Source organism: Hemicordylus capensis, chromosome 3 (genome assembly GCF_027244095.1).
Source record: "Hemicordylus capensis ecotype Gifberg chromosome 3, rHemCap1.1.pri, whole genome shotgun sequence".
Taxonomy (NCBI): domain Eukaryota; kingdom Metazoa; phylum Chordata; class Lepidosauria; order Squamata; family Cordylidae; genus Hemicordylus; species Hemicordylus capensis.
The window spans coordinates 270,118,470-270,132,438 of NC_069659.1; the positions used below are offsets into that span (position 1 = coordinate 270,118,470).

The 13,969-nt window shown below is 46.1% G+C and overlaps 1 protein-coding gene across 3 annotated transcripts in view; it reads right to left on the reverse strand.

Annotated features, from left to right (window-relative positions):
• Positions 1–13,969, reverse strand: part of LOC128350748 (inactive pancreatic lipase-related protein 1-like) — a 36,521-nt gene that overhangs the window by 9,007 nt on the left and 13,545 nt on the right. For all 3 annotated transcript variants that reach the window (XM_053309386.1, XM_053309387.1, XM_053309385.1), the window contains exons 8-10: positions 4,059–4,177; positions 1,154–1,280; positions 78–189 (exon numbers count right to left, since the gene is read on the reverse strand). In XM_053309386.1, coding sequence (XP_053165361.1) covers positions 78–189; positions 1,154–1,280; positions 4,059–4,177 — 358 coding nt within the window. The remainder of the gene's footprint in view (positions 1–77; positions 190–1,153; positions 1,281–4,058; positions 4,178–13,969) is intronic.

Sequence of the window (13,969 nt, forward strand, 5' to 3'; positions counted from 1 at the left end):
AAGTAGAAACATGTCAAGTAAATGTCAAGTACATACATATCTGTTGAAATGGGTAACTTCCCACACGCTGAACTTACCTGAAAATTTCATATTGTTTTGTGTTTCTTCCAGATCCGTACAATGCAATATTTATGTATCCCCTGTTATTGCTCTTTCCAGAAAGTGTGACTGATACTTTGTACCTCCAACCTATACAACACAAACAATGGGTTTGTTTTCTGTCAGCACTTTTCTATTGCTATAGAACTTGTTGTTGTTGTTTGCACTTATATTATGGGTGCTAACTTTACCTTTCAATGAAGGTGAAATAAATCTTCCAGCTGAAGATTAGCAATAGTATATAAAAGCAAACACATTTATTTAAAACTATTCTGCCCTACTTTCCTTCCCAGTTATGGGACACACAAAACAGCTAACACCAACCAACTTTAAAGCAATAAAAATCAATATAATACCTTAAATGAAAACAACAGGTCAAAACGCAGCAATAGAAACACACGCACACAATCAATCCAGGAAAGAGGGACACAAAAAAATCAATCCAGCCTAACTTCCAGTCTGGCTAAAAGCTGTTGAAAAAGAAACATCTTCAGCAGATGACAAATGCTAAAATAGATCATATCACAAGATATCCCTCATCACTTAAAATCTATAATTATTCATTGACATCATCAATGTGGGCCAAGGACTCATGATGTTCCTGACTAGTTATAGCTATGCATAAGAAGTTATTGCATGTGACTAGTAGTGCAAGAGGGTGTATGAGCATGCTCATCTAGACTGCCGTGTGGATAGGAATGTGATTGCAAAGCGGGTAGCATTTAGATCAAGACGGCACACTGAAATGTAGATGTCCATTAGATGCACACCTGCTTTTAATATATGAAGATTGTTGATGCCCATGGATTTGTCTTGCTCAGTCAGTGTACCTATCAATGCAAAATATATACACCACTCAAGTGCTTCCTTGGATTTTGGAGTAGGGTTTCCTGGAATGTGGGCTATTTCTTACTCTATATGCTATGTCTAAAGCAAATTGTAGCTTGTAGCAGTTCATTGTTTCATGCAGTTCTCTGAGCTGTCAATGCAGGTTAGAGGTCAGACCTCAATGCTGACTACAAAAAAGAAGTTAAAACATATGCTGCGAACTTACGAGTAAAGTTCTTGGCATCTCCAGTATTCAAATAAAGCTTCTGAAAGTCAGAGGTGATTTTGTCTTTAAATTCATCTGCAAAGTGACCCATTTTAGGGCATCCACCTTTGGGACATGGGAAGCAGTCCTATGAAGACAGACATAGAACATTTACACCTTTTCATTACTACGGAAATTTGGCACCAGCGGAATATTATACCTAATAATGCTGTGCAACAGCATTTCTCTTCTCTTGCCCTTCTTTGGAGCAATGACACCTTTCTTTGTTTAAGAGCAGTCTGGAGACTCCATGTCATGTTATGAAGACCTTTTAAAAACTAATTATTAGATTTCCACCAGATCTAAGGCAACCTTGAATACCTTCCCTTCTTTTTTGGCGCTATTGTCCTCAAAGGTATTTTTTTAGATAAAGTAGCATCATTACAAAGCCTTGGTCATACAGCACTCTGGATTTATATGGATAAATGGTGTGTCTCTTCTCTTAAATATGAAGGCTTTCCACACAATTAGTGTGAAGAGCTGTAAGGGGGCTTGTGGGGGCAGATGATCCAAAGGTAGCCCTGGGCGGCCGGACTGGCCAGCCACACGACTGCCGTCTCAGGCACGGAGCCGGTGGGGGCTGTGGGGATCTCTCCTGGCAAGACCTCCTGGAGAGTTGGGGCTCTACTTTTGTGTCACCACGCGCCATGGCAATACACAAGCAAAATGATGAGGTTAATGGAGCTCTCGCTCCGTTCACCTCGTCTAAGGGGAGGGGTATTTATGGAGGCTAGCTGCCGGGAGCCATGCGGCTCCTGTTGCAGCACACGACTGCCCCAAAGCAGGTAGGCTCCCTTAGCCCGCTTTGGGGCAATCGTGAGAATAGCCTCATGGTCTTATGTAAACAGTGCTTGTATCATCTAAATAGTTTCCATATCTCATAAGCCATTAAGATGGATGGAGTGACACTGTACATGTCATTTTTCTTTGTCATCAACAAATAACACTAGGGTTTCCTTATTTTAGCACTTCTAAGCACTTATTCAGCGTTAGGTGATATCTATACGACAAATATTTTTCTGTTCTATCCAGTATAGCCATCATGATTTCTCCCCAAAGAACACTGGCTTACATAGAGCACAGAGTGCTGCTGATCCAAGAGCAGGGTGTGTGCACCGGCTCCATGCAGCCCCAAGCTCCGTTGGCACTGCTACCAAGCTTGCAGAGATTCTGTTGCTACTGATGATTGCATTAGCACGGCAGCGATGAGCCTCCCATTATTCCCAATGGGAAGGTCATTGCTACAGCAGTGACATAATTATCAGAGTCTCTGGAAGCTCAGTAGCAGCCTTACGGGGGTGTGGGAATGCACAGAGCCAGCATACATTGGATGGTGGCACACTACACTGCATATAAGCCTATGAGAATAGTCCCTATAGTGTATCGTTTCTTTTTAGAAAGCAACCTCAGATTAATCTCGTTACTGACTGCAATTTTCCCTAGGTCTGTTCAGCATCTTGCCACTACCAAACAAGGTTCCAATGACTCATTGATAGACCTTGACTAGTCATGTGAGTACCATTCTGTAAGTGCTAGAACGTACAGGATTGGGGCACATGTAATAGTGAACCACTGAGGCTCTCCACATGAGCAGTGTGGAGAGCCAGCTCTGTGGGGAGAGCAGGCTTAGCCCGATCTCCCTGCAGACTTGCAGGGAGCCATCTCTGGGCAGCTGGATTGGCCGCCCACACGACTACCGGCTCTGTAACACAGCTGGGAGGGGCAGTGAAGATCGGGGGCCACCTGGTCTGCGGAAGTCCCAGGATGCCCTGCGCAAGTGCGTGGGGCATTCTAGGGAGACCCCCGTGCCGGGAGGCTGCTTATAGCCTCCTGGTGGGGGGTCTACTTGTGTGTCACCATGACACGGAGCCGCACTGCAGCAGCACACAATCGGCAAAACAGAGTTAGTGGAGTACTTGCTCCACTAACCTCATCTGGCGGCGGGGTGGGGGGACTTAAGCAGGCTAACCGCCAGGAGCCGCACAGCTCCCAGCAGTTCCCACAACTGCAGGAAAGCGGGCTTGGCTCCCTTAGCCCATTTTCCTGAGGTCGTGAGAATAGCCTCATTGTTTGGCATTACATAACTGAGACTTAGGAGCACATGCTCGCTTCTTATCCTCCCTCGCCCCCCACCTCTTGAACACTCCACGTAATTAGTTACTTCTTGGTTTGCAGCAAACTATAGTTTTCTATTATATTCAAACCATCAAACTATGGGTTGAACTTGCTCTGCAAAACAGCTTCAAACTGTGGTTTGTAATCCTGGCTCAGAGGGTGATTCTCTTTATTTAGAGAGAGTAATTTATTTAGAGAGGGTGGTTTAGAGAGGGTGATTCTCTTTATTTAGAGAGGGTGATTCTCTTTATTTAGCAGGGGGAGAGTAAATGGCCCTATCCACCCCCAGCACAGTACTTCCAGTAACTGTTGCTGGTGTGTGTCTTATGTTTCTTTTTAGAATGTGAGCCCTTTGGGGACAGGAAGCCATCTTATTTGTTATTTCTCTTTGTAAACCACCCTGAGCCATTTTTGGAAGGGTGGTATAGAAATCGTATTATTATTATTATTATTATTATTATTATTGACCAACCATGGCTTGCCAGTTGGGATGCAGTCGCTAACTAGGGTTTGTCATAAACCATGAAGTAACTAATTGGAGCACACGAACACAGAGCTTGTTTTGGATCCATAGTGCCAAATGACAATATGGCATTCCCTGTGAATTAACCTCACATTACATGCTAACTAACTTCTTCACATATACATATTGGCAAAGTATTTCAGCATACTGGAAAACTGCATTTTGCTGTATGTGTAAAGAGCAATAGCCCAATATTCCCACTATTTCTGAGATATACAAGTAACATACTGTTTCAAATAAGTTGTATGCAGCACAGGGATAGCCCAAAAATCCATCTGGAGAGATAATGCTCTCTGAATAATACTTATAGCTCCGCAAATGGTTACAGGCCACAAAGTCACGGGTTCCTGTGGGTAGGGGGAGAATATAATGTACTTTTACTTTTTTCTTTTTCTTTTTTTTACTTTTCATTTACGAAATTGTTTGAACAAGACAATGTGCACATCTTACAGCTTACTCCACAATTCCTGGACTGAACTGAAACATGTAACATTATTCCTGGCCTTTCATCACAGACTGTACTAAAGCTGAATTTAAGCAGTGGCTCTTATCCCTCTATAAGGTTGGGATATATCAGGACTTGGCAGGAGCAATACAGCAAAATATTGGTTATAGCTGCAGAGAATATGACATTACTCCAAAGAGAGACTTGAAAATGGTGTTGCACAAGTCACTAGAGTTAGGTTATGAATTTGCCTCATATTGCATTCTAACTATATTTACATACAGACACCATCTATTCTTCCATTAATAGGTGAACAAAAATAAATCTGGGGAAAATGTACAATGTAGCCAACCCAGGTCTTATGGTCAATACTTTATATTTAAATAGTTAATACCTATTACTAGTATTATTCTTGCTATCTGACATTCAATAAAGTTTTGTGGTCAGTATTTTATAAGTAAATACTTATTACTAATGTCTAATATCCAGTATATAATCTCCAGCATTTTACAGTTGTTCTTCTACCTTTTGATTATCAGTGTCTGAAACCAACCTGATATTGGGTGCTTGACATCTGAACCAATGCTACACACATGCTACAGAGAAAGGCCTTACCCACACACCCCGCCCCCCATCTCCCCTTCCCTCTGCTGCCCATTATTGCATGACCATTTTCAGAGGGCTCCAGAGGGAAATGGAGATGGTGAAAAGCATCCTCTGAAGTAGGGATGTGGGAGCCAACTCAATTCAAACCAAGGTAAGGATTCCCCTTTACCAGTAAAGGGGCGGGGGGGGGGGCTTCCCTAAGCCTACAATTATTATTGGCAGCAGCTGTGAGAAGGGCGGTGAGGGCGGCGACTCCCCCACCTCTGTTGGCCTCCCCCAGAGTAGACAGGTACAGCTGTGGCCCGGATTGGACTTTCTCCAGCCCAATTCTGGCCTCCACGCATGTGTGGAGGCCATTATAGCGGTCACACAAATGGCCTCTGTGCATGTGTAGAGGTCACTAAAATGGTCTCTACGTGTCCATGGAGACCAGAACCAGGCTGGAGGAGGCCCGAAATGGACCACCACCGGCCCTAGCTATTCTGGGAAAGGCCAGTGGAGTGGGCGGGGGGGTGGAGCTGCCGCCACCAATAATATTTGAAAGTACTACATACTTACATACTTGCCCCTTTACTGGTAAAGGGGAATCCTCACCAGATTCCTTTTTACCAATAGACCACCGAATCCAGTTTGGACCAAAACGGCAAAACCGAACTGGCAAAACCAGGTTTGTGCACATCTCTACACTGTAGCATGCATGCACAGCATTAACCTGGATGACAGCCAATAATTCTTATACCCCTACTGGTTGCCAGGGAATTGGTTATCCGGGAAACTTCTGGTTAAAATTGTAGGAAAATATTTTAATTTTGCATGTGAGTGTAAAGTTCCTATATCGCTCTGCGTAAGCTGCACTCAGTTAACAATGGACAATGCATTTATGAATACAAATATGATGGATATTTATATACCACTTTTAAAAAAAAAGTTCACAAAGTAGTTTACATAGATATAAGTAAATAAATAAGAGGCCCCCTGTCCCCAAAGGGCTCATGCTCTAAACAAACAAACAAACAAACCATAAGATAGAAACCAGCAATAGCCACTTTGGGATGAGAGAGAGAGACAGAGAGAGAGAGGAGGAGGAGGAGAGCTGGTCTTGTGGTGGCAACTTGTCCCCTTAGCTAAGCAGCATCTGCTCTGGTTGCATATGAAAAGGAGACTAGAAGTGTAAGCACTGTAAGATATTCCCCTTAGGGGACGGAGCCACTCTGGGGAGAACATCTAGGTTCAAAGTTCCCTCCCTGGCAGCATCTCCAAGAAAGGGCTGAGAGAGATTCCTGTCTGCAGTCTTGGAGAAACTGCTGCCAGTCTGTGAAGACAATATTGAGCTAGATGGACCAATGGTCTGACTCAGTATATGGCAGCTTCCTATGCTCCTATGCACTGGAGAGATGCTGTGCAGAAGATAGATAGGGCCCAGCTTTATCCATCAAATATCAATTGAGAAATTAACATTGAGGAACAAGCCTCCTCTCAACAGACCAATGAAGGGTGTGCAGATCAAAAGCACAGGCCACTGCTCTGTTCTAAATCTCATTGTATATGTCAGCAAAATCATACTTTTCAGTTCTATGATAAATGGGTAATTACAGAATGGCACGTAATTGTTTTAGCTGCCAATAAAGTAACTGCCAATACAATAACATAATCAAATATCAAAGTTATTTCCCCCACCCTGCCATCCTATTTCTGCCAGACAATTAAATAACAGAGACTTGAATGATATCCCTTCCTCAGTCTTCAACCTATTGAAACATTTTAAACAATATTTACTTCCACCACTAATTGCTTGACAGCTTTTCTGGATGTTCTAGGTAACTGAATTCAGTCCTGTTTGTCTCTGTTCTATATGCCGAGGAAAGCTTTGGATGCAATGAAACAACTATAATTACATTTCTTTCTCTCTTAAATCTGCCGTCATAATGACAGATTATCATTCACTGAAAACATGTTGTGTCTATTGTACCACATTAATAAAAAACCTTTCTGTAAATAAATCAGTTAGGAGGTTTTGGGATGGATGGGAAATACAACCTCTGGAATATTTAACTGAGGAGGATTCAGCAGCTATATTTAGCATAAAATGCTATACTTAATATAACAAAATCCTAATTTTTAGGACCTGCCAGAAAACAGCCTGTTTTTAATAACTCCATGTCAAGTTGCCTTGGGCTATATTTTAAGGATGTGCACGAAACACAATCTGAGTGCCAAATGGCAGCACACCTCCTGCCCCTTTAACATGGAAGAGCGCAGGTCTATACCACCACCTGCACTGCTCGTCACATGGTTTCTGACCATGCAAATGGCCACCGTGCATGCCTATATTAGATACCATGGGTGGGGGGGGGGGGAATTACTCTAAATAATTTCAAGTCTCAAATCTGCAATCCTTAGGGGTGGTTCTGATAAAAGATTTCCCCTGCATTATGCATTCTTTGAAATGGCTCCCATCGAAGAACATACAGCGAAAACATGAAAGAAAAATCCATGTATGTTTTCTAGGAAGCTGTTGCAAGTAGACTCGATTCCTGCTGTTTCTTATTCATGGTTCCTGCAAAATCCCAATGCAATGGTTTCCAAACATACTGTACCTCACTTCTATAGAAGGCATTTCAGAAAACTCTCATGGAGACAAAATATCAGAATAAACTACAAATTCTGAATTAAACTTCTTCTCCATTGCTCTGCATTTATTTATTGTTCAGATTTTATATCACCTTTCATAACGCATCTCAAGGTGGTTTACCAAAGTTAAAATACAATAAAATTCCATAAAAGTTACACGAGAGTGACTCCCTGAAGAAGGCTTCTAAGAAGTTGCACTGAAGACCCAGGGCACAATCTATAGAAAGTTAAGCACTTTAAAGTCTCATTGTTCTCAGTGGGAGAGATATACTGTATATGCATGCTTAATTCTTTCATTAAAATCCATTTGACTTTAAAATGCTGACTTCTAACTCGATGATACCTATAATTTTGTCAGTACTGAGAGATCGTTGAAATGTCTCCCATGGCTCTTTGGGGACAAGGAACCAGCATATTATATTTGTTTGTTTGTTTGTTTAAATTTTCTTATATACTGCCTCCTCCAAAGACTCTAGGCAGTGAACAACAACAATACCAATAATTATTTTTTTTTAAGGGCAAATGCCTGGTGAAACAGGTGGCTCTTAATAAGGGCCTTAAAAACAGCTAGGGAGGGGGCTGAATGAATCTGTGGGGGAGGAGTGTTCCAAAGAAGAGGGGCGGCCACAGAGAAGGCCTTCCTATGGGCCCAGGCACCATGCATTACACCAGGGCCTGGGACACTAAGGAAGGCCAGCTGAGAAGACCTAACTGGACAGGATACAACCGGCCAAGAGTGGCAGTCCGGGAGATATACAGGTGCTAAGCCCATAAGGGTTTTGTAGGAGAGAACCAGCACTTTGAATTGGACCTGGAAGCGAACAGGCCACCAGTGCAGTGACCATAGAAGAGGTATGATACTATCAAATCTACAGCCACCCATGAGGAAGCAGGCCGCTGCATTCTGGACTAGCTGAAGCTTCTGAATCATTTTCAAAGGCAACCCTAGGTAGAGTGCATTACAGTAATCCAAACAAGAGGTAACAAGGCATGAGTTACTGTTGCCAAGGCCTGCCAGTTGAGAAGAGGCTGTAACTGGTGAACCAGCCGAAGCTGGGCAAAGGCACCCCTGGCCACGGCCTCCACCTGCTGTTCAAGCAGGAGTCGCAAGTTCAGAAGGACCCAGAGATCATGAACCATCTCTCTCAAGGGAAGCACAACCCTGTCAAGAGATAAACTCACTCATGGCAATTGGCCAGATTGCAAACTGAACAAGAGCAACTTGGTCTTGGAGGGATTAAGCCTGTGCTTGTTTTGGCCCATCAGGTCCTGACAGCCTCTAGACACTGAGCCAGCACATGGATGGCATCACCTGCTTGGCCAGGGGTAGAGATACCGATGACTAGGCCCAGAGGCTTCATGTAGATGTTAAAGAGAATGGGAGCAAGGACCGAGCCCTGTGGAACCCCACAAGAAAGGGGCCAGGATGCCGGACACCCCCCCTCCATCGACACCGACTGGAATTGCCCAGTGAGGTAGGACCGGAACCACTGAAGAACAGTGTCCCCCAGGCCTCTTTTCTGGAGGAGGGTGGTTCTGCAGCACAGCCACCACTGGCAGCTGAGCTAGAATTAGGGGGGATGTCCTCCCCTGTCAGGAATGAAGCTCTTCCTGTGGCAATGGAGGAGGCAGCAATTGTGCCAGCTGCTAGCCAGATCAATCTCACTATCCTCCCTGTGGCAGTGCAAGACCCCCTCCCTCAGATCTGAGACTGAAGAAGATAAGGAGAGCTTGGGAGGAGAGCTGGTCTTGTGGTAGCAAGCATGACTTGTCCCTTTAGCTAAGCAGGGTCTGCCCTGGTTACATATGAAAGGGAGACTAGAAGTGTGAGCACTGAAAAATATTCCCCTCAGGGGATGGAGCCGCTCTGGGAAGAGCAGAAGGTTTCAAAGTTCCCTCCCTGACATCTCCAAGATAGGGCTGAGAGAGATTCCTGCCTGCAAACTTGGAGAAGTCACTGCCAGTCTGTGAAGACAATACTGAGCTAGATAGACCAATGGTCTGACTCAGTATATGGCAGCTTCCTATGTTCCTAAGGAGGAAGTCATTCTGTTTCCTGGACCTTCTCTGACCCTGACCAAAGGTAGTGGTGGTAGCAGCCCCAGAAGGAACCAGCAGCCCCAGTACCACCACCATCGAAATGGGGCCAGACTAGCCGCAATGGCAGTATGTTGTGGGAACACTTTGGGCTCGGCCCAGTGACCCAATCCATGCTGTCTGCACACACTGCAGGGCACAGGTACTTCCTGCGGGTCAACGCTCATCCCATTAGAGAAGCAATTTCTCCCACTTTTGAACCTTAAAATAAATACTTCTTTTGAAAAATGTTTAAAGCCGCCGCTGAACGGCAGCGGAACAGGATGGCGGCGAGAGCTGTCCTGCCTCCCAAACTGGGAATGGGCTTTGGCTGCTCTGGGGAAGGGACTCACTGGGGTGTACATGCTGGCAAGAGGCATGCTGAAGCTGAACTAAAAGCACTCAAGCACTCACCACCACTGACTCACTGCAGGAGGGAGGGATGGAGTGGGAGAGAAGGCGGTGAAAGAGTCCCTTCCTCGCCCTGCCTTCCTCCCAAATGAGGCCTCAGGATCTTCCGATCTGGCAGAACTCCACCTTTCTCTTGCTTCGGCCATCCACAGAGGCGTAGCTTGGAAGTGTTCGACCTATCCACCCAGGACTGGGCGCTCATTTCCGAGGTTGTCTTGACACTCAAGCCATTATTTATTGCCATGAGCAGCTTGTGTGCCGAGGCAGCAACACTAAGCTGGGCAAAGACAATGGGTGAGGTCCAGTTCAAGCTGAAAACCGAGGAAGCAATTACCTTGACAGGTTGGCTGAGGACCGGAGCGTTGGATCAGCTCAAGACACCCTTGGGTATATTGGCAGAGCAGGTTTTTTCCTGCCTTTGTGACTTAAGGATGAAGGGCAAAGTGGTCACCCCTGACCAGCTGCCTTGGTGGAGGGCCTCATGGTTAAAGAGGTTAAGCAAGCCCAGGAGAGGAGGCTGGGGCACAATCAGGAGGAGGGTGTCGAGTACCTATTGCTAGTCCACATTCCATCCCTAGCAGCAGCATCACCACCATTCCCGGTCCAGCAGCATGGCGTCCCTGGCAGGGCCAAGGGAGCCAGTAGTTCTGCCTCAGCGCTTCTCCCAGTGGTCCCCAGAGGGCTTCCTTGGCACCTTGCTAGGGGTGCAGGAGGAGCCCACCAAGCACTGCAGCAGTGCTGAGCAGTGTGTGCTGCAGTACCTGTAGGAGCTGGTGGCAGGCCGGGAGAGGGAGCCGATCCAGTTTGGGGAACTGCATTGCCAAGTCTGGCTGGACTTGGAGATGGTTGCCATACAGTTCCTCTCATGCCCACCAACCAGTGTCAGGAGTGAGAGGGTGTTCTCCATGACCAGGGACATCATGATACCCTATCGCTCACAGAGGCTGACTTGGTGGAGCTGCTGGTCTTCCTGAAGACCAACCTCCCCCTGCTGGGCTATCCCATGCTGGCCATGGAGAGCGGGTGACTCATGGCGACCCCCACTCACCGCAACACCACTAACAGTTTGCCCCACCCTGACCAAACCCCAAACCAGATGTGTCACAGCCTGCCTGTTAGAGCTGCTGACACACACAGACACCACATGAACACCACTGCCATGGCTCATGATGAGATGGCCCATGTGTCAGGCTGTCAGCCAGGGTCCAGCACCAGTCTGAAGCCATGGTGTTATCTGGACACAGGCAGGCAGGCAGCAATGTCATGGGATATACACGGGAGAAGAGAAGAAAGAATTCTTCTCATGGTGAGTCTAGAAGCTTTGTTTCTTGTCAGAACATTGGTACATCTAGCTCAGTATCAACAGTACTCAGAGTCATGAGAAACACTGGTCTACAGTACTCAGAGTCAGACTTCTTCTCCCAGGTAACAGGCAGGATTCTCTCCCTCAGCCCTATATCTGGAGATACCAGGGAGGGAACCTGGAACCTTCTGCATGCATGCAAGTATGCAGATGCTCTTCCCAGAGTGGCCCCATCCTCCAGGGGGGAAATCTTAGAGTGTTGCTCACATTTCTTCCTGCTCCTTCTATCCTGTTCAGAGTCTTCAGTCAGCTAAGCTCAGAGCTGAGCTACCCAGGCCATGATTGCTCTGTCCATCTGTCTCTCTGTACCAGGCAGGATGGGAGGGAGGAATGAAGGTTTGATTTTGTGGTTTTCTCAGCACTGAGTATAATATGCTGTGCTATTGCTACTATAACGGTCTGGTTTTGTTAAATCGCAGATTGACAAAGGCAGAACTTGAATGCCTTCCTTCCTTGAGTTGTGATTTGGTTTGTTTGTGAGATAGTGTTGTGGTGAGAAATGGAGAGTGGCAGGTGTGGGGTGGGGTGGGGTGGGGTGGGGTGGGGTGGGGTGGGGTGTGTGTGTGATATTTCTTTATTATTGCTGTGATTAGCTCTATGACTGGCCTTGAGACTAACTTATGCTTCACTCACTGCTCTGGTCTGCTCTGCAATCTGCATTACAAGGTAAACCCAGTCAAAATGTGCTGAAATTGCTCTAGTTGAGCTTCTGACTATGCTTGCTGCTAAGGGAGCTGCTGTGGCAGCTATTGCAATGCATGGAAGTAAGGCATCATAACTGCATGTGGAAAAGCAACTTGTGCCAATAGGAACATAGGAAGCTGACATATACTGAGTCAGACCATTGGTCCATCTAGCTCAGTATTGTCTACACAGACTGGCAGTGGCTTCTCCAAGGTTACAGGCAGGAATCTCTCTCAGCCCTCCTCCTGTTACTGCAGCACAGGCACTGTGGGTGGCAGTAAATTCTGAGACAGTGATTCTTTTTGGGACATTTTGGACGGTGTTTGAAATGTGTGTTCTGTGTTGGGACTTTCAGATTCCCATTTACTGTTTGCTTCTGCAATGTTTTCCAAGGCAAGGTGGGAAAATGCATTGCAAATTGCAATGCAAATCGTGTGTGTGCATTCTGTGAGTTCAGCTACTTGTAGCTGTAGGGAACACTGGGAAAACTCAAAACATCCAATTGTTCCCCATGGGTAGCTCCTAGGGACACCAAAGTGGGCTGTGTGGTAGGGCATAATGGATGCAACCTACTACCAAACCCACAAAATCCCCATAGGATCCAAGCTCAAAACAAAATGCAGACTCTGTTTCGTGCACATCCCTACTAGTAGGCTACATACTTATACATTGATTTTGAACGTTCTATCCCTGGTCCAACAATGCTATCAAACAGCTCAGGGCTCAGGCATCCCTGTCAGAAAATCAGTAATCTCATCAATAAACAATTTGACAAAGAGAGGCAGAGCAGGAGGAACTAAATCCAGAAGCCCCCTAAACCTTTGATCAGTGTTATTGCTGATTATTTTAAACATCATAAACCCCACTGGACCAGATGAAAGGTGCACCTTGTCCAGCATTCTGTTTCCCACAATGACCAGCCAGATGATTCCAGGAAGTCCACAAACTGAGCATGAAGATCACAACCATCCCATAATTTGATTCTCACCAACTTGTATTAACAGTAGACAACCTGTATTCCAGTTAACAATCATGGCTAGGAGTCATTGGCAGTCCTGTCTTCCACAGCCATCAAAGCTAGGGACCCTTACCACATTTTGTGGCAGTGAACTCCATAAGAAATATGCAGTGAAGTTCTTCTCTCCACAGATGATCCAGCCCAGAGCCCTGGGTGGCTGGATCAGCCGGCCACACGATTGCCGCCTCCATCACTGAGCTGGCAAGCGTGGTGGGGATCGGGGGCCGGCTGGCTCCTGAAGTTCCAGGATGCCCTGCACAAGTGCACAGGACATCCTGGAGAGACCCCTGAGCCCGGGAGGCTTCTTGCAGCCTCTTGGTCAGGGGTCTCCTTGTGTATTGCCACATGCCGCTGCAACACACAAGCAACAAAATGAGGTTAATGGAGCGCCTGCTCTGTTAACCTCATTTAAGTGGAGGGTGCTTTAGGCGGGCTAGCCGCCTTGGATCACCAGGCTTGCCCACGAGCCCAGTGGTTCCCAGGATTAATGGAAAGTGGGCTAAATTCCCTTAGCCAGCTTTCCGTTGATCGTGGGAATAACCTCATTGTGTGCAGAAGTACTTTCTTTTCTCTGCCCTGAATGTATTGCACAATCAGTTTCATTGGCGTACTGTGCTAGTATTATGAGAAAAGGAGAAGATAGGGCGGTTCACACGACTATATGGCCATGGGCTGGAAGGTCAGAGAGCAATGGATGATCACAACTTCTGTTTGGATTAGCAAACTCAGGAAACATTTGATTAAGCCAGGCTGCGGCCATTGCTGAGACAGAGAATTAGAAGCACAGAGGGCCTTGCAGCCCTTCCCAGCATACTTTGCGCTGCCAGTAGACTGGAGAGTCTCATTACATCAGGAGCTTCCCTCTGACTGGCCACGCAGAAGCAGGAGTTCGGCCCAGCCCTGCT